The sequence below is a fragment of the Perissodus microlepis genome, chromosome 22, assembly GCF_051167445.1.
Source record: "Perissodus microlepis isolate ML-2025 ecotype Zambia chromosome 22, ASM5116744v1, whole genome shotgun sequence".
In the NCBI taxonomy this organism is placed as follows: domain Eukaryota; kingdom Metazoa; phylum Chordata; class Actinopteri; order Cichliformes; family Cichlidae; genus Perissodus; species Perissodus microlepis.
The window spans coordinates 9578402-9603052 of NC_140481.1; the positions used below are offsets into that span (position 1 = coordinate 9578402).

General features: G+C 41.8%; 2 protein-coding genes, 1 long non-coding RNA gene and 1 pseudogene across 4 annotated transcripts; 1 reads left to right on the forward strand and 3 right to left on the reverse strand.

Moving 5' to 3' along the window:
* Positions 1 to 288: 288 nt before the first annotated feature.
* On the reverse strand, positions 289 to 5924 carry LOC146362554 (uncharacterized; annotated as a pseudogene). The gene is made up of 2 exons (XR_014799227.1): positions 5639 to 5924; positions 289 to 3449 (listed from the first exon to the last, which is right to left on the reverse strand). The product of XR_014799227.1 is annotated as an uncharacterized LOC146362554 (transcript).
* A 195-nt stretch (positions 5925 to 6119) lies between these two features.
* LOC146362555 (uncharacterized) lies at positions 6120 to 7141 on the forward strand. Its single transcript, XR_014799228.1, has 3 exons — positions 6120 to 6210; positions 6485 to 6570; positions 6683 to 7141. It is a non-coding gene; the product is annotated as an uncharacterized LOC146362555 (long non-coding RNA).
* A 2526-nt stretch (positions 7142 to 9667) lies between these two features.
* LOC146362556 (uncharacterized) lies at positions 9668 to 14706 on the reverse strand. Its single transcript, XM_084919167.1, has 2 exons — positions 14357 to 14706; positions 9668 to 11943 (listed from the first exon to the last, which is right to left on the reverse strand). Exons 1-2 carry the CDS (start codon positions 14589 to 14591, stop codon positions 10307 to 10309), a joined length of 1872 nt encoding a protein of 623 aa, XP_084775293.1. The 5' UTR covers positions 14592 to 14706; the 3' UTR covers positions 9668 to 10306.
* A 4327-nt stretch (positions 14707 to 19033) lies between these two features.
* Positions 19034 to 24491, reverse strand: LOC146362557 (C2 calcium-dependent domain-containing protein 4A-like). The gene is made up of 2 exons (XM_084919174.1): positions 21581 to 24491; positions 19034 to 19743 (listed from the first exon to the last, which is right to left on the reverse strand). Exon 2 carries the CDS (start codon positions 19694 to 19696, stop codon positions 19124 to 19126), a length of 573 nt encoding a protein of 190 aa, XP_084775300.1. The 5' UTR covers positions 19697 to 19743; positions 21581 to 24491; the 3' UTR covers positions 19034 to 19123.
* Between the last annotated feature and the right edge of the window lie 160 nt (positions 24492 to 24651).

Sequence of the window (24651 nt, forward strand, 5' to 3'; positions counted from 1 at the left end):
ACTATAGAGTAAAATAGCGTTTTTATTTAAAATTAAATTATTCAATAATAAATTACTCTAGTAATGTTATAAATAAATCAATGAATAAATAAAATGATATTTTTTTTAAAATGCAGAATTTATTCTACAACATTATTTAAGCACAGAATTGTTTATTTCAATGTATGTGGCTCTTGTGGTCCTCCATTGACCTTTGACTGAGCTCTGACCAGAAATCTCCCACTGATTTGATTCTCAGCTTAGTCCACAGCTCAGTCAGTGATACAGTAAAGGAAAACTCAGCAGGAATTATCATTTAACTATTTTTAATTTTCTGTTAAAGGTTTTCACATAAAAGATTTTTTACATTTACTCTGGTGGTACATCATATTAAATTAATGTACATATATATATACATGAATTTAACTGTAAAAAAACAAATGAAAACTGCTGCAAATCTTTTTCTGGCAAAGTAATTTAAGAAAACCAGGTTAGTGTTTCTTAGAGACACACGGGTGTTTTATCATTTTTACAAAGTGTGCAGCTCCTCGCAGGTTCATTGAAAATAAACAGGTAGTTATTCTGTAAGAGATCACTGATGGGATAATAAAGCTGAATCCATTTGTTTCTCAGTGAAATCAGCTCTAAACATTGATTTATACAGCTGTGGATATAAAAATGAGCTGGAGACCTGATTCTTCCAGAATCCTTTTCAAACCCAAACTTATGTTTCCATAAATCTGACAGAAAGTCAGTCTGAGTCTCAGAGACAGTAAATACGATTATCGTTAGATCTTCATCTTATAATATAAAGCACCTTGAGGCGACTGCTGTTGTGTTTTGTTGTTGTGGGTCCACAGAGGTTAAAACACATATATTTAATTTTTCCGATTTTAATGGATAAAAAAAAGTTGGGTATCATCTGCATAGCAGTGAAAATATGTGCTATCGCAGGGGCAGTATCATAATTAATGAGGAACTTCTATTTACAGTCTATTAGATAGATATGATTCAAACCACTGCAGCGCCGTACCTACCTACAGCCGGCTCTGACTATAATATTCTAATAATAATAGAATATTATATTCAACAGTATCAAATGCTGCACTGAGGTCTACCAGGACAAGCACAGAGATGAGTCCACTGTCAGAGGACATGAGAAGATAATGTATAACCTTCACTAAAGCGGTTTCTGTAGCAGGACAGCAGAGTGAAGACTTTTTTAAAGTACATGATATGTCATTTATATCATTAAGTAGAACTTGAGTCATGACTCTACTGATGATTCCTACCAAACTCTTCATTAAGTGGTTTGCAGGACGTTCTTCAGTACAAACTCAACTGATAATTTTGCGACTAAACGTTAAAACCACAAATTTTCTCTTTGGACTTCAGTGCCCTTTCATTTGAGTCAGATGTTGTGCCTCTCCAACACAAACCAAACAACTAGGTTCTCATTTATAAACAGGATTTATGGCACTTCCCACTCCCATTTCTAAAATCTTGATGTGATTGTGACGTGACCTTTCTACAAAACTGACTTTTCTTCTCCACATCTGGATGCCTACAATTTAGCACATCCTTGTTCTGACCATAAAGGGCCATGTTCATGTTATATTAAAAAAGAAAAAGAAAAATTAAACCAGATTGATCAAAGCCTCGATTTCAAACAATATCGCAACATTCATTTGGACAGCAGCAGATATGTTGAGTTTAATTTTAATTAAATAATCGCAAGTTCACAACAACAGTCAACCAAAGGCGCTTTGACCCGACAATAATAAATCTGATTGTTGCACACACTACAAGTCCTGCAGTAACACTTGTGCATGCAGACCTTTTTCTTGAACATTTAAAGCTGAATGTGAGAGTTTGCCGGTGAATACCAGGGTGATCCACATAAATGCCCTTCCTGGTGGTTTATTAAAAGGAACACTGCATCTGGAAAAAAGTGCATTCGGATGTACTTTTTTTTTCACACCTGTCAGATTCATGTGAAACATATTTCCCCCTGCACTTTTTAATAAATAGGACATCAAGCTTTGTAAGAGATGCATTCACAGCTCCTGGTAAAAAGACAAACTGTTACGCTCCTATCAAAACTCGCCACTTTTTATAAGCCTGTTTTGATTTGGTTGTAGAACAAAGAAACATTCTCGCTCATTGTATCCTCTTCATTGTAAATGATTGTATGTTTTATCAGTTCCATCTCCAGCAACAGCTGATCAGTCTGAGAAGGCCATTGTGCATCACAATGTGTTTGCTGACTCATCATTTTCTACTTTTGCCTGAATGTGACTCTGCAGACCCAGGCGGATGACTCTCTGCTGTGTGCAGCTTCATGTGTCTCTTTAGATGTCCCGTAACAGTGAAACGTTTCTCACAAACAGAGCAGCTGAACGGTTTTTCTCCTGTGTGAATCCTCATGTGGATCTTCAGGCTCCCCTTTTGGGCACAGCTTTTCCCACAGATATTACAGCTGAATGGTTTCTCTCCTGTGTGGACTCTCATGTGTTTGGTTAGGTCTCCTTTTTCTGCGCAGCACTTTCCACAGAAAGGACAGCTGAAGGGTTTCTCTCCTGTGTGAACTCTCATGTGCTTCTTTAGGTCTGTTTTCTGAGCACAGCCTTTCCCACAGACAGAGCAGCTGAAAGGTTTCTCCCCTGTGTGGTACTTCATGTGTCTGTTGAGATGTTCTTTAACATGAAAACTTTTATTGCACACTGAGCAGGTGAACGGTTTCTCTCCTGTGTGGATCCTCATGTGTCTGGTCATGTTTCCCCTCCCACTGAAATTTTTCCCACAGAACAAGCAGCTGTATGGTTGCTCCCCAGTGTGACATCGCATGTGTGCCGTTAAGGAGCCACTGTCTTTAAATGACTTATCACAGTCTGTGCAGGGAAATGGTCTCTCTCCTGTGTGGTCTCTTATGTGTCTGTTCAAATTTCCCTTAAGGCTAAATCTTTTCCCACAATATGAGCAGGGAAATGGTCTCTCCTTGACTACAGTGCCAACATCAATGTCAGGATTTTTAACATCTCTACCTGACTGGGCTTCCTTTGTTTGTGTCCAGTCACAGTCACTGTCATCAGTTTCAGTCGAGTCCAGAGAGTTGTCTTCACTAACAGGCTGTAACAGTGGATCTGGATCTGAGTTCCTGTCTGCTTCTGGTCCTCCCTCAGAGCCTCTGCTCTCCTCAGTCCAGCAGTGATGAAGTTGTGAGGACTCAGGCTTCTCCTCATCATCTTCACTCTTCACGTGCACAGGGCTGAATGTGAACGTGGTGATTTCAGCTACCTGCAGGTCCTGAAGCTGTTCTCCTGTCTGACTGGCCCAGGCTTCTTCCTCTTCCTCTTTAATCTGTGGGGGCACTGGGTCTTCCCCCGGGTCCAGGCTGGAGCTCTTCTCCTGGTGTTCACGGGAAACTTCATCTTTGCTCCCCAACGGCTGCTGAACATCTGAAGGAAACACTGAAACAGACACAAAATGTGATCTCAGTTCTCTTTCAATCCTAGCAGAAATATGTTGTACCATCATATATGTTATGATGTCCACTACAGATTACAGATTGTTATGCAGAAGAAGCAGCTTGGGGTCAATCTGTGACACCATCATAGGCACATGACTAATTGGGATGCTAAGAGCCAGAAGCACACTTTCTTAACCCTGTACACTTAAACCTATCTCTGTTTTGGAGAAAGTAAGAGAGCAGAGGGAACAGAATGAGAATATTTTTGATCTGTGTGATTATTTAACTTTACAATGTGGTGCCAAATCACATAAAGTTGACTCAAAGTGCTTTATTTTACAAAAGGTAAAGATCCTACACTGTTAAAGAGGAAATCGGGGGCTCAGGGAGGGGCGGACATCTGCCATGACCAGCTGGGTGTGAGGAGGAATCAGAATCAGAAAGACTTTATTTATCCCCAGGGGGCAATTACGATACAACAGAGCAGCATGACGTTGAAGATAAAACAAGAAAGAGAAAAGATGTGAGCACAGCCAGTGAGGACTTTGACCTTTCTGGGGCAAATAACTAAATATGTAATTTGTGGCATATGTGAAATTGGATTAATAATCAGCTGCCTTTCTCAGAGTCTTTCCTTCGTGTTGTTCTGGTCAGTGCTCAGTGCAGCAGCTTATGAACCAGGTCCTTGCCTGCTGCAGACTGGTCTAATGGAACTATCACCAGATGTGGTCCATCACAGAGAAGAACATCTAACAAGCTGATAGCAGGACCACAGACACTCTGTGGAAGTGCCTAGTTTATGCTCATGAACAGAGGTGTGCACCAAAAGTCAGCACTGCTTCTGAAGAAAAAAAATTTTCATATATTTTTTTGGCTTTATTAGGTAGGTGCACAGTGAAAACTGACATAAAAGCAAAGGGAAAGACATGCGGCAAAGTGCCGCAGGTCGGACTCAAACCCGGGCCGGCCACACTCAGCCATGCGGCATATGGTCGCCTGCTCATCCAACTGAGCTAAACTGGCACCACCTTCTGAAGGAAGTTGAAGAAAAAAATTGCAAAGAGCCAGTATAAACATAGGGCTTTGCTGATGTCACAGTTGGAGTGTGACAAAATAAGTGTTGACGGTACACACGACTGGACCAGAATTATAGATAATTAAATGTTGCTGGGTTTAACATTTGGTGCATCTATTTATCCCTGTTCTGTCTACTCTCCTACTGTGATGTTAATTTTCCAACTCTGGGAATAATAAAGGCTCTCTGATCTTATCTCATTTTATCTTGCCTCCTTTTTTTTCTCCTGAAATGAAAACATTATGAACTAAAAACTTTCCATGCTCGATCAGTTTATTGCTGATAATAGTCTGTTGCAGTTTGAGTGATGTACAGTCAGGTCTGTGATTTGTGGCACTCTGACACAGTTTCACCTCTGTGTACGACCAAAGTGGATGTTAAATTAGTGAAGATGTGAATAAAAGTGTAAACCTTCTGCTTGAGTTCAGGATTTTATCTGACCTGGTGCATTATCTGTGGACTAACTGAATTACAGCCGTTGTCAGAAGCTCAAAATTAAATGGACAAGCATTTTCATGGCAAAGTTAGGTATGTTCTTGGGCCAGTAACAATAAGAAGTCTCACAATTTATCTTTATCGTTCATGTGGTTGGATGTAGAGTTGGAGTCACATTAGGTGGCTCTAGAGGATTTACAACAAGGTGCAAACCAGTGGTTACACTCGAGACCAGGAAGGTCAGATTAGACTTTACCAGAAAACATCAATCAAAGACGGCAGTTCTGGAAAACAAATATAAGACAGGAGTGAATGTTTTATATTTCATATCTTGTCAGAGTCGGATTCACAGTGACTTTCCTGTTACTGCACTACAGTGTTTACTCTCTGAAAACTGGAAAATCTCAAATTTGCTGATTTTCATTAGAGCACAACACTAAAGTGTGACAAAATACTCAAGTCACAGAGACACATTTGGATTCATTTTTCTTAAATTTACCAAAATTTTTCAGAACATGAGAAAAAAAATAAGATCGAGAGAAAAAGTGATAATTTCTTTTCCTCATCAATAATTTTACTTTGTATCTGCTGGGATGCACGCAATCTCAACTCTTGCGCGCGGACATCAGCCGACAACGCGAGCTCGGTTCGGCTGCGCTCGGCTGTTTCCGGACACTGACCTGCCGCGTGCAGCCGGACTTCGGGCTTGAGCACGGCATCGAGCAGCCTCCTCTGGCGGCAGATCTCCCGCTCTGAGCGCTCCACTCTGTCCTGGTACCTCGCCACGGTCTCCTCCAACAGAGCGACGATCTCCTCCGCGGCCGCCGTCAGCCGCTCGGTCAGCAGCGCTCTCAGCGCTGGGAGCTCGGCTGCTTCTTCTCTCTTCTCCAGCCGCAGCAGGAAGTCTTCGGCAGCGGCGCTGATCCGCTCGTGGACCGACACCCGCAGCAGCTGCACGGCGCACATTCTGCGGCTTCTCCCTGCCGGGAGCCTCCGGGACAAAGAGAGCCAGTGGAAAGGTAAACACGCTGCGAGTTCCGCGTCGAGGAGCGCGGTGCGGAGAGAGCGAACAGCGCCCCTGCTGAAGCGGAGGCTGTCGGAGTCAGAGGAGAGTTGTGAGCGTGCGCCGGCGTCTCCTTGCTACTTTCTGGTTGTGAGGGACATTTTTAGCCAGAAGTAAACCGCCTGTGAGTCAGCAGATCAACTGATCAGAAACCCACGAGAAAAAGGTTGCGCATTCAATGATGAGCAGGTGAGGCTGAGGAGCATCACATGTGGCAGAATTTATTTATTTTTAAACTACCTCATAATTTTAATCACACGTTTAGGTGTTGTAGAATAGAGCATTGAAAGCAGACTGGTGCACACTGATACTAACAGACACAAACAAATAGAAGACACCGCCCCACGGATTGTGTGTGGGTTGTGATAGGATGCTGTTCTGTATGGCACAGCAAAGCACAGAAACTATAAGATATAAATTCTGGCAGAGCGCTCCCTCTCCTCTTCTTTCTTGCTCTCTACAGGGCTGACCAGAGAACAAGAGACAGTTGCCATGGTGAAGTGGGGAGAGTTTTCTTCCTATCACAGGGAGAAGCTCGCTGCATAAAGTGTAAGATGACCTAAGGGATGGACCCACACCAGGGGGACCAAGTTTAAACTGCAGTCTTCCCCCAAACTCTCAACCAGTGATATAAATATTCTCTTTCTGTGTCTCCTAATAGAAGTGTGTTCTGCTTGGGTTCGGAGCGCTTTGTCTGTTTTGGCACATGGACCAGAGGAAGAGGCATGGCACAGTTAGTTACCTGAAATTTAAACTGCTTAATAATAAATTTTGAAAAATTATACTTGGATTATATACTTTGACTTTATACTAATTGTCCTTTTGTTTGTTGAATAATTGCAACTTTATTAATAAAGTTTAAAGAAATAGGAATCGGGTTCAGATTGAGTCCACAGTAATCCATAGTCCTCATGTGGTCCAGCAGCTGCCTTGTTGGCTCCGTCATGAGCAGCAGCCGGATGGAGCAAGATTCTGTCCTCCTGGTTTACTGTCAGAGGACTAGGTCATCACTGAGCTGCTGTTTGTCACTCAGCTTGGACTTACCTGACACAGGTGCCGCTGTTAGCTAGAGCTCATTGGATGCAGTCAGGTTGTTAATAAAGTTTGTCAGTAATATCAATTCTTGTTATTTTTAGTTTTCTTTTCTCTTTTTTCTAGTCCTGCAGCAAGTCTTTTGATGAATCACCTGTTTCCTTCTCTGGTGAGACTTGACAATCCCTATAAATAAGACAAGTACCCCATTAAAAAAAAAGCAGGATCTTAATCAAATGAAAGGATAATTATTCATAAAGACACTGGTGACACACACACAGTAGCTCCAAATTTCCTGAACATCTCTACACAACAAGCAGCAGGTGAAGTGAGGACCCAATCGTGGACTAGCAGTTTCTAATAACTTACTGTGCGTTTATGGTGACTGAGCATGGGAACGTATCTTTATCCTATATAAAACTGCTGATCTTGTCAGTTGCTTGCTGTATAAGCTTCCATTTGGCCTTAAAGTGACCAAGCTATTTAAATTACAGACAGAAATTTCATTTTATTTCATTCCTGCTGCTGGTATCCTCAACCCACGTAGTCATATCTGAGGATAAAACTCACTTCTGTCTACACCACATCCCTGCAGACCTTTCTCCAATCCACCTGTCAGTTTCCCACTCCACTCTCCCCAAGGTGGGGCTTCAGGGGGTACATCCATGGACTGATATGACTCTTTCAAGCTCATTATGATGCTAATGCATCCTTGTATGAAACTGCAAAATAGCACAAAAAAAAAAAATCACAAGACTCAGTGCCTCCCACTGGCTTCATCCTAGGGAGAAGCAGTTTGTCAGCTTGTGTTGTTGGTTCAGTTTCTTCTTTCTTTTGGGTAGTTTCCGTCATATTCATACCAATTCTTTGTAGCGACTTACAAGACATTCTAGCCTCTAAGTTAGCATGACGAAAGCATTGCCATGTCCAAACCTGTGAGATCCAAAAAAAAATGAAAATGCAGGACAATCAAAATGTGGAACACTGACTGAATGTGTGGGATGTAGAAAGGGACACCTGGTCTGGTATGAATCTAGTCACTGGGCTACAAACATTTTATAAATAGCAGCGAGTTTGCCCAATGCCTGCCTGTCTGTTCAAACCTCTGGACTTCACAACACACTCTGAAGCTGCTCAGCTCAGCTAGCTACAGTTCACACTGCAAAATAACACAATCTGCTGATTATGTTCACGAACATGCACATATTTCCCACAACCTTCGATTATATTCACTCCACCAATGGAATAATTCCTGTAAAAATCTAAAAATAAATAGTTACAGAAGTAGATTCAAATTAATGGTAGGAAATATTTGTATGAATAAAAAGGTCACAACAGTACATGAATACATACTTGTAATAATCGTTGTGTTAGGGCTGCCACAACGATTATTTTGATAGTCGACTAGTCACCGATTATTTTTGCGATTAGTCGACTAATCAGAGCATGCATCCATTGGACGTAAAACGTACCGCTGATTGCACCAGCATGCATCTGCTCTTATATAACTATCATTAGCTTACAGCTTTAAGTGTTTAAGGTATGTGCTAACTAAAAATAAAGACAAGATGATAGTTTATTAAATTTTAATGAAATTTGCAGATTGTTTCAGTGGAATTTAATAAACGCAGCCGTCTGATCCTTGCTATCTAAAATATAACAGGACACCGGAGTATATTCTCGAGCATCTCACACTTCTGATAATCAGTTGTCTGCTTGACGTTTATTCTGCTGTGTATAAACTATAACTTTAATCTCAGCCAAACCGATTTACTCAGGAACAAATAAAACACTGAAAAAAGCCAAACAATAACATTTTTAAGTTGTCTAAGTGACTTATATATCATGTTTAACCTGAGTAGCGAAAGACGGCGGTGGGTTTGAAAATGATTTGCCGGGAGTCCAGTGTTCTCACCGGCTCCAGTGAGCCTTGAACCTCGGCTAGCTACCGAGCTGGTGGGTAACAGACGTCTCCGAAAACCTCGGAGCGCTTTTGAAAATATGTGGTGTCTTGATAAACTGAGCAGATATTTGAAGTTTACACAGCTACATTCTTGCCTGAAAATATGTTAAACGTTTATTTTGTGACCCAGAAAGAATAATAAGAGTAATATTAAAACTAACTAGCTGCCGCCATTGTTGGAAACTGAGCAGGTCCGTGCTATGAATTCTGGGATAGGTTGAGCCACGAAGTATACACCCAACCCATCCTTCAAATCTGGGGAAATGAAGGGCGCATTTGTCGGCCGCATTTGTCGGAGTCTTCGAATTTGGACAGTCTTCGTCGTGTCACTGTAATGTAATCGGCCTACAAATGTGGGCACAGGAGGATGCGGTTCCTGAATTTGGACACAGCTACGATACCGGACACTGCTTCTTCTTCTTCGGGGTTTAACGGCAGCTGGCATCCTTGTACATGCAGTGCTGCCATCTTCTGTTTCAGTCCGTTATTACACTCTTAAATCCTACTACTTATTCCCGCGTCTTTTGTGATCTTACAAAGCTTCAAACGACGCGTCGACTATTAAATTAGTCGTCGACTAATCGTGACTAGTCGACTAATCGTGGCAGCCCTAATTTATGTGCTGTATTCACTTGAAACTTAAACACAACCTAAAATCCAAAATAGACTTTTTTTATTTCATTTTTAAGATTTGTAGCTGTGGACAATCAACCTGTTTACCAGCATCCTTATATGTTTATTATGTTGCTCCATAAACACCAAGAAATAATATGAGAAAAACTCAGGTTGTTAAAAACACTGAAAACTAGAAACTATTTCTATCTGTGGAGCTCCCAGAATACTTCATTTGTAAAAATTACCGATTGTTAACTAATTTCTTAATGCATGTTTCAAAGTTTTAGCTTGAAGGTTTTGAGCCTCCACCCTTGCTGTTCCTAGACTATCAGAAAGTGCCGCCCCCTGAAGGACACTTCTTTTAGGCGGGCTGTCTCTTGTGAAGCTTCCTTGTCCTGAGTTTTACACATTTCATTCAGCTGATTTAAAAGTGATAGACTGGAATCTAAAAACTTGACTGTTGTAGTTTTAATAAAAAAAAAACTCAAATATTTCTGCATAGAAGCAGCCACACTGTCTGGCAGGAAGCTCAGATCTTTATGGTAATTTCAATTCTGTCCAGCTGACACTCTGTCTATATCATCTCTGAAGATACGGGAACATAAATATACTTCAACATGTTCATGAAGCAACAGCTTCTCAAACTGAGGACTTAACAGGAGCTGTGTCTGCAGCTCACAGCTGGATGAAGTCAGGCTGAACTTCCTGTCTTTGACAGTCTTTGACAGGCTGCTCTTCCCTGTGGACCTTCATGTGTGACTCCACTGAGCGTTTCTCCTGGTACCTCTTCCCACACTCCTGGCAGCTGTAGGGTTTTTCCCCTGTGTGCGTTAGCATGTGTCTCTTTAGGTCGATCTTCTGTACGAAGCCCTTATTGCAGAGCTGGCAGCTGTAGGGTTTCTCCTTCTTGTGGAACCTCTCGTGTGTCTCCAGTGAGATTTTCTGGCGAAACCTCTTCCCACAGAGGCTACAGATAAATGGCTTCTCACCCGTGTGGATCCTCATGTGAGAGTCCAGGTTTCCGATCTGCCTGAAGTTCTTCCCGCACACCCTACAGGTGTATGGCTTCTCCCCAGTGTGGATCCTCTTGTGAACATCCAGGTGTTGGCTCATGGTGAACTTCTTGCCGCAGACCTCACAGGAGTATATTCGTGGTTTCCCTCCCATGTGGCTCTTGATGTGCCTCTTTAGGACTGTGTTTTCTATGAAAGTCTTCCCACAGAACTCGCAGATGAACGGCCGCTCACCAGCATGCAGCTTCATGTGCCTCTCCAGCGATCCCTTTCTGGGGAAGTCCTTCCCGCAGTCTTTGCACCTGAATGGTTTCTGGCCCGTGTGTGTCCTCATGTGGATCTCCATGTCTCTGAAGCTTATGCCACAAATGTCGCAGATCCGGCTTGTTTCTCTGTGACTCTGGATGTGCAGCTGCAAACTCTCAGAGGACTCTGCACGCTCTCCACAGATGCCACAGAGACAATCAGGGTGGTTTAGATGCGTCTCTGCATGCCTCACAAAGTTTCCTTTGTTGTGAAACGCGTTGCTGCAGACCTTGCAGCAGTGAGAAGGGGTCAGGCTGGGTTTTCTGTGCCGGCTACTGATGGTCGTTTGCTCATCTGATCCATGGCACCGGATATGTCGCCTCAGCTCAGCACTCTTTACAAATTCTTTTCCGCAAAAGCTGCAGCTGAGCGGTGTCTGTCCGTCGTGAGCTTTCATGTGTCGTTCAAGCGAGCTGCCTTGACTGAACTCTTTGTGGCAGATGTTGCAGGTGAATGGCTTCTCTACCGTGTGGATTCTCATGTGGGTTACCATGTTGCCCTTCTGATTGAAGCCTTTCCCGCAGACAACGCAGCTAAAAGGTTTCTCTCCAGTGTGCATCCTCATGTGCATCTCCTGAGCTCGGATTGAGGGAAACTTCTTGCCGCAGACATCGCATGTCTTGGTGCTGTCACGGTGCATCTGGAGATGCAGCATTAGGCCATCACTGGACTCAAAACGCTCACCACACAGACCACACAGACAGTCGGCCTCTTTCAAGTGCTTCTCCACGTGCTTCATCAGAAAGCCTTTCCTGTCAAAGGACTTCCCACACACTCTGCAAAGGTGAGACACCAACTGCTTGTCGTTCTCACATTGTTCTTCGTCTCCCGTTGGATCATCTGGAGAGGCCAGCTGGCGATCCAGTTCAGAGATGGTCTGTGGTCTGGAGGATGTGCCAGGCAGAGTCTCCTTCAGTTGGTTGTCTATCGAGTTGCTTGGCTTCAGACATTTCTTGTCAGAGAGACTCGTGACGCCAACTGACAAACACAACTCTGGAGAGAAAATACATGACATGTGATTATTTAAATCATGTGACTATCACTTTTAGTAATAGATTTTTATTTTTTTTTTAAAGGTTGATGTGTTACCTAAACACTAGCCCCACCCATACTTTCCCTCTGATGCCCTTTCTGCTTGGTCCACGCCAGAAGCCTGATTTGTTTTGCACACACTTTTGCTTCTTCTGTTTCCTGTCATTGCTGTAGTTTAAAATTAATCATTTTCTTGCTGTCGTGGGATTAAATTTACTGAACTACTGATACCTGAACTTTGTATATTACATTAACGTTTATATCAGAGTTTGCTTCAGTAATGTTGAGGCGCGGGGTTTGGGGAGACCAGTTACTGATAGTGTTCCAGTACATGTTTTTCCATCCAAGTATGTTTTTACTGCATTGGTGGTGTTTTTTGAGATCATTGTCATGCTGAAAATAAAACTCTGTAGTAATGCTTAAACTTCCATCTGTTAATACATTCAGTTGCTTTTTTACCAAAGGAACAATAGTGCAGGAACCACAAGTAAAGCCACACATTAATTTGATAATTTATATCCTGCAGACAAAGATTTTACCACCACTCACATTTAATTATTAGTTATTATTAATCTGTGGCTCTCTTCCAGTGGGTCTTTGTCCTGTCTTCCTCACCTCACCCCCCACCAGTCGTAGCAGATGGCTACCCCTCGATGAGCCTGATCCTGCCACAGGTTTCTTCCTGTTAAAAGGGTGTTTTTCCTTTTCACTGTGGCCAAGTGCTTACTCATAGGAGGGGTCATCTGATTGAGTCAAAGTCAGCTTTATTGTCAAACACCATATGTACAGTCATACACAGGAATTTAAAACTGAAATGCTCCCATGGCCCTCATTGTACACTAAAACAATATAGAGATAAAAATAAAATAACCATCTTATATACAACACAATACAATACAATCTTTTATAAACAACAGTGTCCAACACAATCCAAGTGTTCGTGGGCAAGAGTTTGTGTGCAAGTGGGGTGGAGGAATCAGTGAAAAGGTGGCGATGCTACGTGACAGGTTTGCCCTTGCTGTTCTTAGGCTCACCTCATCCCCGGCTCTGAAGGCCACGTTACATGTTTCCCCGTATAGGAATTTTCACGTGTTTCTCCAGTTTGGGCAGTCTTTTGGTCTGCATGATTCAAATCACTCACCAGGATGAGAAAAACATCTGGGTGGGCCTTCTGCTGCTCACTGACATGCTGATACATTTCATTCAGTGCCTCACTCCAATTGTTGTTAATGGAGCAGGGAGGGATATAAACAGCAACAAACAGTATGGCTGAAAATTCTCTCAGTAGGTAGAATGGTCTGCAATTGATGATCATAGTAGCAGAGGTAAACAGTGTTTCCAAGCCACAACAGGGTCGCAGCACCAGGCATCATTGATGTAAACACAGAGTTCCCCTCCATGAGCCTTACCCCCTACCCCATTCCAAAAGTGCTTGAATGGCGCTTTTGGGAATGTTAACATGTGGAAACATGTTAAGCCATGTTTCCACAAACACGAAGACACAACACTCCCTCATTGACTTCGAAGTGGACCAAAGTAAGCGTGCCTGATCCAGCTTGCTGTCCAGGGGAGTGCACACTGGGACAGTTCAATGGTGGGAATAGCGGGTTTGTGTGGATTAGCCGCTAACCTACTCCGGATGCCTCCGCGCTTACCCCTCTTCTGTTTCCTCTCACACCGCCTGAGACATTTCCACTGTGGGCGAGATCTAGTAGCAAGGGTCGGTGATAAATGCCTCCGAAGCAGTCCGCAGTGCTCTAGTGTAATTTGTAGCTCTTCCGTGTATCGTGAATTTGCTTCTGTTGATTTTGAGCATGCACTCACGACTGTACCTTACAACAGTCTAAAGCACCCTGAGATGACTGCTGTTGTGATTCAGTTCTTTATAAATACAACTGAATTGAATTGAACTGAATTAAACGTTTTTTAAAGCCCTTACGAATAAGAACTATTTTGCTCTAGAAGTACAGAAAGGACCACATAGCATCTCTTTGTCTCGGACCATCTCCAGCATCTTTTTCATCTTCATGCATCTGGTCTCCTTCTGTCATTGCACAGTTTCTCACGTCTGCTCCTTTATTCCAGCATCATCACATCAACACTGTTTCAGCTCGGTCTGTATTTTAATCCTAAATTTGAAACGAAGTCTCAAGCATTCTTGAGCCTCGTGTTAGTTTAGTACTTATTTGTGTGAAACTAATAAACGTGATGTGTTTACTGGCTAAACTCCCACACTGACAGGTAATGTTTCCTGATAGCACTGTGTGCAAATACTTCATTAAATCCATGTAGTATTCGGAGTATTTAAATGCAGAAAGGAGATAAAGTTATCATTGATTGAGTTATCAGTGTGGTGCTGAATGTGGACACTGACCTTTGCGCTCCCCACCGGGATCTTCCGCGCCTCTCTCGGCCGCTCTGCTCGCTTCGAACGCGTTGAGGATGAGCTCGATGGCCGCCGACAGCCGCTCCGCCAGCAGCTCCCGTAGCTCCGGCAGCTCGGCTCGGCTGCGTTCATGCAGCAGCCGGAAGATCTCCTGAGCGGCCGCCGCCATCCGCTGCTCGATGGTGGCCTTCAGCCTGCGGCTCTCGGACCGCTTTTTCGACATTTTGCAGCGAACAAAGAGCAGAATGTAAACAGGACGAGACACTTCCGGGATCGCCGGGCAAGCGTCACTGGAGGCGGACGCTCATTTCCTGCGTGAACCGGAATGTGACTCTACAGCTGCTATTATGCTACCAGCTAAAATCCGACAGAAACGTCCGGCAGAGAAATAAGGTGTAAAATTATTCAGGTTTCAGTTTAAAGTGTCCAGCTTTCACTTTTCTTCCAGTGTCGTGTAAACGCTTCAAATGTCAATGCATCACGTGATACGAACTGAAATTTCACGAAATTTGTCAAAAACACCTCAATTTAAAATGTCTTCACTAATTCACAGAGATCTACAGCTTCAATAATAAAGCTTTAGGTAAATTGTCAATTAACAACGTCTCCTGTTAATTTCTGCATGTACCAGAACCATTAACAAGCAGATACTGAGTTTAAATATAGAGGTTAGTGAAGACACCATCCAACCTGTCGCACAGTGTTAACGTCTGTCGAACTGACCGTTACTCTTTAATACAATAAAATAAAATAAATCTTTAATAAAGGTTATTAAAGAATCTTTAATAAAATAATTCTGACATTTCACAGGCACATCACGACCAGATTTCAAAAATCAGAAGAGTCTGGAGCTGGATTTATAATAATAAAAACTGCAATATCGTATTAGTAGGAAGTATATGGGAACAGAAACCTCTGGACTCGTTCTTTATGCTTGGAGAGCTGACCATTATTTGCGAAGGACATTATGGGCTGGTGGAGTGGATATTATGCTACTGTCCTTGGCACTGCTTTTTCGGGTTTACCTCTGACATGAGACAGAAAGCAAGTGATCTGAGAGGTCCGGATTTCTTATAATGTTCCCAATGATGCTGCATGATGCTCACACTATATGAATGTTAAAACTGCACCTTCATTCAAAGCAGGGTTGGGGGGGGGGGGGGGGGGGGGGTATTTCATTTTATTTAGGGCAGCTAATGACACAGATTTCAGGTCTAAAAGCTTCAGATGGGAGTATAAACGTCATAGCTGCGCAGATGTCCCATCTGAAAAAGAAGAAGGATGTGCCAGACCAGTGGCTGGTCAGAGGATCCCTGGGACTTGATTCAATGCCTTCAAAGTGCCTTTTAAACAGTCTGTGACCTGGAGAGTCAGGACCTTCATGACTAGGTACTACAAACTGATCGACATCCTGCAGTCCTACTTTTACATCAAGATCTTCATCAAATACCACCATGTTCCCTCTGATGCCTCCATCCTGAGCTTCAAATGGGAAGCGAGGCACTTCCTGAATGAGACCCAGGACAACGACAAGCTGATTTAAGTCCACTGCACCTATGGCGTGAACCACATTGGGTACCTGGTCTGTAGGTACCTAATTGACGTGGATGGGCTGGATCCACCAGCAGAGCTGGAGCTCTTTAACTCCTCCGGCAGAGGTCATTGCTTCAAGAGGCAAAACTGCCTGAATGACCTGCAGAGCTCCACCAAGAGGAGCAAATAAGGCATGGAGGACCCTAAAGAGTTCAAAAGCAGAGGGCTCCAACAGGTGTCTGCTCACCTTTCAGTTATTTATGATGATGAGTGAATGAACAGCGTTCCAAGGGTCCTCCGAGGTGATGCTGAAAATCTCCAGTCGCGAATCTTATCCAATTCTTTCTCTTTTCCCAGATATCACATCGGGGTCACCAAGATTTGTAGCACATTCTTTTTATCTAAGGTGAAAGAGAGTTTCAGTCGCAATCCGAGTTTTCACTCATTTATTGCCTTAAGCAGCAAAATAATTCATGCTCTCGAGTTAGAAAGCCACAGTCTGCAGTAGTTTGCTGTAACCAACTTTTGGAAGAGAGATGCCCCTAACTTAGAGGTACACATATTTATAAAAGAGATGTGTTTCTACCCGATTGGTCAAAAACCATTGAGAAGGGCCGTGGTTTAGATTTTAGACCCCCTTATTGGCTCTCTTCTTCTCCTCCATCAAGTGCAGCTTCACCTAGGGATGGACCCCCCCCCCCCCCACACACACACACACACACACACACACACACAGTCCTGCCTTCCCTAACCTGTTACACAGTTTCATGACCCTAAGCCAGCATCTATCTGTGAGAGCTTGTTTCTTGACCTTGCTCTAGTTCACTCCCGCATTCCTGCACACAGCTTTTTTTTTTCCTTTTTTTTTTGTCAAAAGTATAATCATGATTTTTTTTTTATTAAAGTTGATTCATCCTGATCACTTTCAGCTTTGTCTTTTAATTTTTGGACTCTCTAGAGGAGCTTTAGAAGGAGGCTCTCATCTGAAACAAGAAATTTCTTCTTTGCTGCCCCTCTCAAAGGCTTGTGTTTATTATCCATTTGACATCTTCTGATCCAAGAGTAGGAGAAACTGTGGTAAACTAAACTGTTCAGGGCAGACTGAAAATTTGGCTCACACACTGACCTCGTTATTGGGACTGTGCTCATGTTTGATATCAACATCCCTTATTTGCCCTCACCAAGAGGTGGGTAATGGCAAATAAGGAGAACCAGAACTGGTCCACTTTAATACTTCTATCATCAAGGTCATGTAATGTGACCAAAAGCTCCAGAACAGCAGCAGTTTTTTGACTACTGAAAACAAACCCTTGCTGACTTTCTGACATCTACAGGAGAAACTAATGCACATTGATCAAAAGCAGCATGAATAAAATAGAGTTCAGCTTAACAAAACCCCTTACTGGAGTTAAAGCCATCACAGCCATTTTTAATCTATCTGGTGAAAATAATGATATAGTATTCCTCCAACACTGTTTTTTCTAGTCACAGAATTTACAATTACCTTTGACAGTAAATGTTTTGTAACTGGTAGTCTGGGATTTTATTACTCTTCCTGTTAAAAGAAAAAACGTACTTTGAGAAAAGAGAAGGTGTGGAAACTATCAAAGTTCAAATCAGATCTGTCCTTTCCTTTATTACCTCCAAATGAAAGAAGTTTAAATTTAAGCCAACAATATTTATCTGTGTGCTGATTTTTTGACGTTGAAGCTGAACAGTAAAGTCTGCACTTTTAACGAAGGGCTTCTTTACATACTTCAGGGCTTGTTAGAGACTTAGAGCTCTTATTGTCATTGTGCAGTTTCTTGCACAGCGAAATTGGGTAGCTGAACCACAAAGGTGCTAAAGTAAGAAGAAGAGAAACCAATATACAACGAAGGCGGAAAATAAATAGTTAAATAAATAGAATAAAATAAAAAAACAGTGTATATGTATACATATGTGAGTGGAGTGTATGGTGTATGTGTAGGAAACATTGAAACAGACTGGGACCAAAATAATTGCACATGAGCCAAAAATATTGCACAGAACATGGAAAGACTGAGATATTGCACATAGATGATCAGCAGCAGTGTCAGGGTGGATGTGTTGGGGAAGTCTTTACACACTCTTAGTTTGCATTAAGAGTTCTTCACAGGAAGAAGCTGTTCTTTAGTCTGTTGGTTTTGCACCTGATGGATCTGAGCCTTCTTCCATAGGGCAGGATGTTGAAGAGGTGGTGGTTAGGATGGAGGTGGTCCTTTATAATTGCCCTGGATCTGGAGAGACATCTTGAGCTGGCAATTAAGTCCAGGAAGGGGAGCAGACAGCCAATCACCTTCTCTGCAGTTCTGATGACCCTCTGTAGTCTCTTCTTGTCAGCTGTTGTGCAACCAGCGTACCACACAGGGATGGCGTGCACCAGCACACTCTCGATAGTGGCACGGTAGAAGGACACTAGGAGTTCAGTCTGCAGCCTGTTCCATCTCAGAACCCTCAAGAAATGGAGGCGCTGCTGGGCTTTCTTTACTAGGGCTGATGTGTTTGTGGACCAGGATAGGTCCTCGGATATGTGGGTGCCGAGGAACTTCGAGGACAGCCTCAGGAAGGAGATGTGATAATCATGTTCAGGTGTTTGTTCTATGTTTGCAGAAATATCAAAGAGACCACCTATAACAACATTTTGGAAGGAAAGCACCATGTCGGCCTTTAAGCCTAGATCTTTGCAGACTCTGGTTCTAACCAGATTTAAAGGAATTTGTTTGAATATGATGATATGGATGTTTGGGTTTTCATACTGAACAAATCAAGAGTGTTTGTAGAAACATTTTGATTATTGTTCAATTCTGGTTGTTGAATTAGAGGAAAAGGAAGTTTAATTTTTTTCATAAGTACCAGCAGTCCATTTGGAATGAGCCCCAGTAATGTCATTCAGGTTCAATTTAGACACTTTTTGGTGGGTTTTTGTAATTTATCATTATCCTTTGCTGCTTGGATCATTTCATGTACACAGTCGCCAAATAAGGCTTGTGTACTCCAAGACAATTAAATTCCTCCACAGGAAGAGGAAATATTTCTCCCTGCTGAGAATTGTCACAATCAAAGCATAGAACAGTCTTTAGTAATCTTGTTCAGACACACAGGAAACTAAAGTGTAATTCAAACATTTTATTAAAACAGCTTAAAACCAGCAGCAGTTTCAGATCTGCTCCACCTAACGGATGGGTGTGGCTGTATGTGACATCACTTGGGGGTAGTCCTTTGGATTGCAGGACTCAGAGCTTTTAGAGTAGCTGCAGGTCTCTGGAGTGCCTTAATGACCTGCAGACCCAGAGTCCTCATTGGATGCAGGGATGCAGTCCTAGCACGCCTGCTAGGACTGGGACCAGGACCAAGGTCTGCTGGGTCAGATACAGTGTGGGGGTCTCCTTTGTTCCGATGAAACAGGGACTCCCGTCGCCGTGTGCAGGGGCTCACAGCCAACACATTGCGGAAACCGTAGGGCGTGGTCACCTTCGGCACATGACACAGCGACATAGCTGCACGCGTGGTCAGGTCCATGTCTACGTCCGCAGATACTGCAGTGGCAGTGTGAGGGTGAATGACTGGTAGGGGTGTGTGGAATCTGGGAGAGGACGCAGGGCTAGGTGGGTTCTCAGGGGGGCTCTCACTATCACCATCATGATGATAAAGTAGTCTGGTCTGCTCCGGGGACACCGGATAAGGCCGCGGAGTGCAGGGTAGGAGAAAGAAACTCGGGATCTTCTCTGGGGTTAGAACCAGAGTCTGCAAAGATCTAGGCTTAAAGGCCGACATGGTGCTTTCCTTCCAAAATGTTGTTATAGGTGGTCTCTTTGATATTTCTGCAAACATAGAACAAACACCTGAACATGATTATCACATCTCCTTCCTGAGGCTGTGGGACAGGAAACTTTAAACTGGATGCATGCATACATTAAAGTTTCAGCTCTAATGTGCAGCCATCACCTTAGAAACAAATGGCAGCCCTGAGCATGCTTAGATAAAATCATTCACAGCAATTCGGGTATTCCATTTTACCACTCTGGGGCATTTCCACTATTGGTGCCATTTTACAAAAAATAAATAAGATGACAGTCATTTCTGTAGTTTTATCATTCATCAGAATGAGTGCTTGTCAAATTACTAATATAAAAAAAAAAAAAAAAGAAAAAAAATTCTGGTCAAGCAGAGGACATTATGCTATAGTAATTCTGTCCAGATTTTCCACGAGGGATGTGTGCCAAATATCATCTAAGCTTTTTGAATGTACACATTCCAAGCTAAACTGTATTTTAAGCAAGCGTCATCGTAAAAAGGAATGCTTTATTTTGAAGTACAATGTAATCTCTATTTTGCATAACAGTGGTGACATCACATATTAAATGACTGGCTTTTAACATTTCATGGTTTGGGAAAATAACCCTTTAACAATTTTCTCCCTTCAATCTCATCCCATCATCCATTCACACCATTTGAGAAAATTCTAATCCTGTAAGAGGTTTAAAAGTTTCAACCCTATTAAATAAAATCACTTTCAATTTTAGAAAAATGCATACTCAGAGCTGCAAACATTAATTTCTTGCAGCAATTTTTAAGTGTTCATTCACATGGACGTCTTGCTGACCTTACATGTTTGGTGTACAAAATATTGATTTATGCATGCAGTGGAAAAAAGATTAACGCTTCATGCGATTCACATGAAGACCAGAAAATAATTTAACATGTCTATCAGCCATATGATCAATTTTATGATACAAAGCAGAAAAGTAGAGCCCAGCTTAACAGAGTTGATAACTGCTTTCACAATACTGTTATTTTCACCTGTGGTTTGGGTTTGTTTAAGCTGCCAGCACAAAGCAAAGCTGGCTGTGTTAAACTTTGTAGTCACAACCTTCTGATGAACATGTTACTGGGAAAAATCTTAACTAATTCTTGGTCAGAACCATTTCATCTTTCATCTACAGCAGTTGTGTCCAACTCGAGTCCTTGAGAGCTACTGTTCTGCAGCTTTTAGATGCATCCCTACTCTAACACAGCTGAATCAAATGGTTGAATTACCTCCTCAGTATGTCATCAAGTTTGGCAAAGGCCTGGTGCCATTCATTTGATTCAGGTGTGTCAGAACAAGGATGTGTCTAAAAGCTGCAGGACAGTAGTTCTCAAGGACTCGAGTTGGACACCCTGATCTACAGCAATTCTGAAGCTGCAGGGACGCTGAGAGAGAAAAAAAAAAAAAAAAAAAGCAGATGTCTTAGCAAGCATCTCCCAATCTTTGGAACCACTGAACTGGACCTGACTGGGTTCACTCACCAAGGACTAAGCACACAAAGTTCATGAAAGCAATTAAACTTTGATTACAAATCATGTACATTTCCTAGAGTGACTGAGAAGGTTTTAGAGGCACTGAAGGACTATAATTTAGTTAGCTTTGTGCGCCAAGTGTCTCAAACCGTTTATTTGTGTGATAAGTTAAACCTGTGTCACACAGGAACTATTTAGAGGCTGTACTTCACAAAACGTGAGTGTGGAAGTCCTGCACTCAAACATTTAAAAGCCTTGTAAACACTAAAGAGGTTTGAAGACTCTATATACACATAAAGTAGCTGAAGTCAAAGTTGTCACTTAGCAGAAACAGTCACATCAGAAGATCTCTGTATTACTCTGCCTGTTGCTGCTCACCTCATGGACAATATAACATTCAGGTGGGGGCAGCACGTCCTCACATCCACACCTTCAGGCTTCCAGAACAACCTGATAGTTTGTCTGCACACGCTCAACTTATCACACAGGGTTCACTCTCAGGTGTATTTGAGCAGCAGCCAATGACACCACACACCTGTTAAAGGTGTAGTCCACCTTAATTACAGTGGAATCATCTGATTTACGTGGCTCTCAATTTATTTTTTTCTACTTTGTTTTCTTTTGGATGTCTGATGCTTTTAAAAAGACATTTTATTTTGTATCTTTTCTTTCTCACATTTTAGGAACCTTTACATGTTTATAATCTCTTTTCTCCTTCACTGATCTAAGAATTTGATTTTAGGAACAATCTTTTTCACTTTTTTTGTATCAATGAATCTGTTAATATATCACAGACCGTTATAACCCTGTGACTTTTTGTTGGATTAATGAGCTTTTTCCAACATTGATCCCATGCTTATGTTTCATTATTTAAGTTTCTTTCTGATAACACAGGATTTATGTTACATGGTAAACAACTGCTTAGATATCACAAAAAGGGTGGGGCCATGCTGACTTAACCACACTACATTCATATTCTTCAGGTTTCCAGATGAAGACCACCTCCATATTCCTCCTGCTTCATTTCATGTTTTTAAAGACATCTGGACATTTTCACTGACTTTTTTTTTATACAGGTTATATCAAAAAGATTTACAATGTTCACAAGTGCTAAATGTGTCCCCTCCAGACACACAGCGTATGTCAATATGACAGTCAAACTCAGCCCATATGGTGAGCAGGTCTGCAGGTTTTTTGGCAAATAAGAAATCACTTTTTAGCGCAACACCAGGAACCATGTGAAACTCCATAATATGTTCTTTCAAGCTGTATGTGTTTTAATGGTTACCGGTGAACAGTTGCAGAATTCAAGTACTTTGAAATCTGATGATTCTTTCTGATACACCCTGTATTTTTTCTTTATTTCAGAGGTCACATAACTTAAAAACTTTGAACACTGGAGAATTCATGAAATGTAATGATCAGCTGACCACACCAGGCTTCATATTTAACCTACTCAGGGCAGTTTGTGATATGATGTTTAATCCTCATAATGTCCTCTCGATTTCCATGTACCTGTGGTCCTCAGGGGACAGAAATGTACCCATTTCATTTGAGTGTTTTTTAAAGTATAAAGTATAAATTGTCAATCAATTCAGTGTTACACTTTAGTTTTACTTAAGACCAACACATTAACACAAAATTTACCCTACATTTTACATTTTAGGGCCACCCGACCTTGTTTACATGAAGTATACTCTGTTTTTGAGTGAAGACAATAAAACATTTAAATGTTTATATTATTATGACTATCTGAATAACCACAGAGTGTTGTATGTTGATTTTTAGTGAGAATTTTTTTTTAATCATTTACAAATTTTAAATGGCAGCACATAATCACACCTGTGGTCCTTAGGGGTCAAAAATGTCCCCATCTGGTTTGATTGATACTTAATTAATATAAAGTGAATTTTTCCCCCACTTTAATTAAAACTTAATTCAAACATTTTGACACTATTTCTTTATTCCATTTCAAATTTATGTCTGATAAAACCTCATTTATACGAAATGTTTCAGGTGTTTTCAGGTAACAAAATAAATAAAATCATCAGTTATTGTGATTATCGTTTCACAACCAAAGTTGGTTGCTTTAACAGATTATCACAGACGGGTATATGTTGAAGTTAATTTAGAAAGCTGTTTTTAAACTACTTCAAGTTTTTTACTGGCAGCAAATAATCACATCTGTTGTCCTTTGGGCTCAAAAATGACCTCAACTGGTTTGACTATTTATAAAGCAGTAAGTATAAAATATCATTCATCTCTGTGTTTCAAGGTCTTATTCAACTTTATTCTGACTCATTACATGACATTTTTCTATATTTTGGCATGGTAGGAACACCAGGGCATGGGTCTTAGTGAAGGCAAACTTTCATGAGAACAAAGGCGTGCCCATATTTGACACAAGCGCAGAAGGAAGCTCAGGTTTATTCCTCTGTACTGGTCCCATCATGGACAGCTCTTTTTCTGCAGTTGCAGGCCAAGGGCCTATGAAGTAAACAAGGTGTTACTGGTGATTGTTTTCTTTTGGAAACCTTCTGCAATGTTAGAGACAACTCGCGTGTCCTGACTGCAGGCCAGACAGTTTGCCATCGTACACTAGCATGTTCCATGTACAGCTGTACCTGGCATCACATACTGCCCATGTTTTTATCTCATTCAATCTCTGTGTGCTCTAGTCTGGAGTTATTACCTAGGTGTCCTTGGGCAAGTTACTGAACCCCAACTTGGTCTCTGATGCATCCATTGGCATTTGAAAATTAAAAAGCATAATACAAGCAGAATACATTGTATATAATGCTTTCAGTACTCAAGTAGAAAAGCCACTGAAGGAGTATGGGACCTGGCATATGTGCTTGGACCGTGGTAGATTGTCTTTCTCTGTGGCACATGAGAGAGTCATGCATCGTCTGTCACTGGGAAGGATAGAAGACCAGATCAGTGTTTCCTCATATTACTGCAAATATTCCTGTCTCAGCTGAGTCCTCTTTCTTGCTTGATCTTCATCATAATTGAAATGGAAGATGTGTAGTCCTCTGACACATCTTCTATTTCAGTTTCACATTCTGAAAATTCAAGGAACTTTAAGAAGCCCAGTCACTTTCTTTCCAAACTCCTCAGACTACCATGTCCTGGATTCATGACAACCTACTTGAACATAGTTCAGATTCTTCATCACTTCCTTCACTTCATACCCTTCTTCCACTTCTGCAGGAGGGTGATGTGCTTTTTCAGAGAAAGGGTAGCATGTAATCTAAATATTGGCAATATTTTCTTTATCTTCTAACCCTGGATCTTCCTGAAAGTTGATTCTTCCTTCTCATTATACTAGAGGACAATATATGCATTGCTCTACTGGTCACTCCTTTGCTCAACATGGTAAAAAAAAAAAAAAAGTATGCTCACAAGCCTCCAGTGCAATGGAGGCTTGTGAGCATACTTTGTGTATG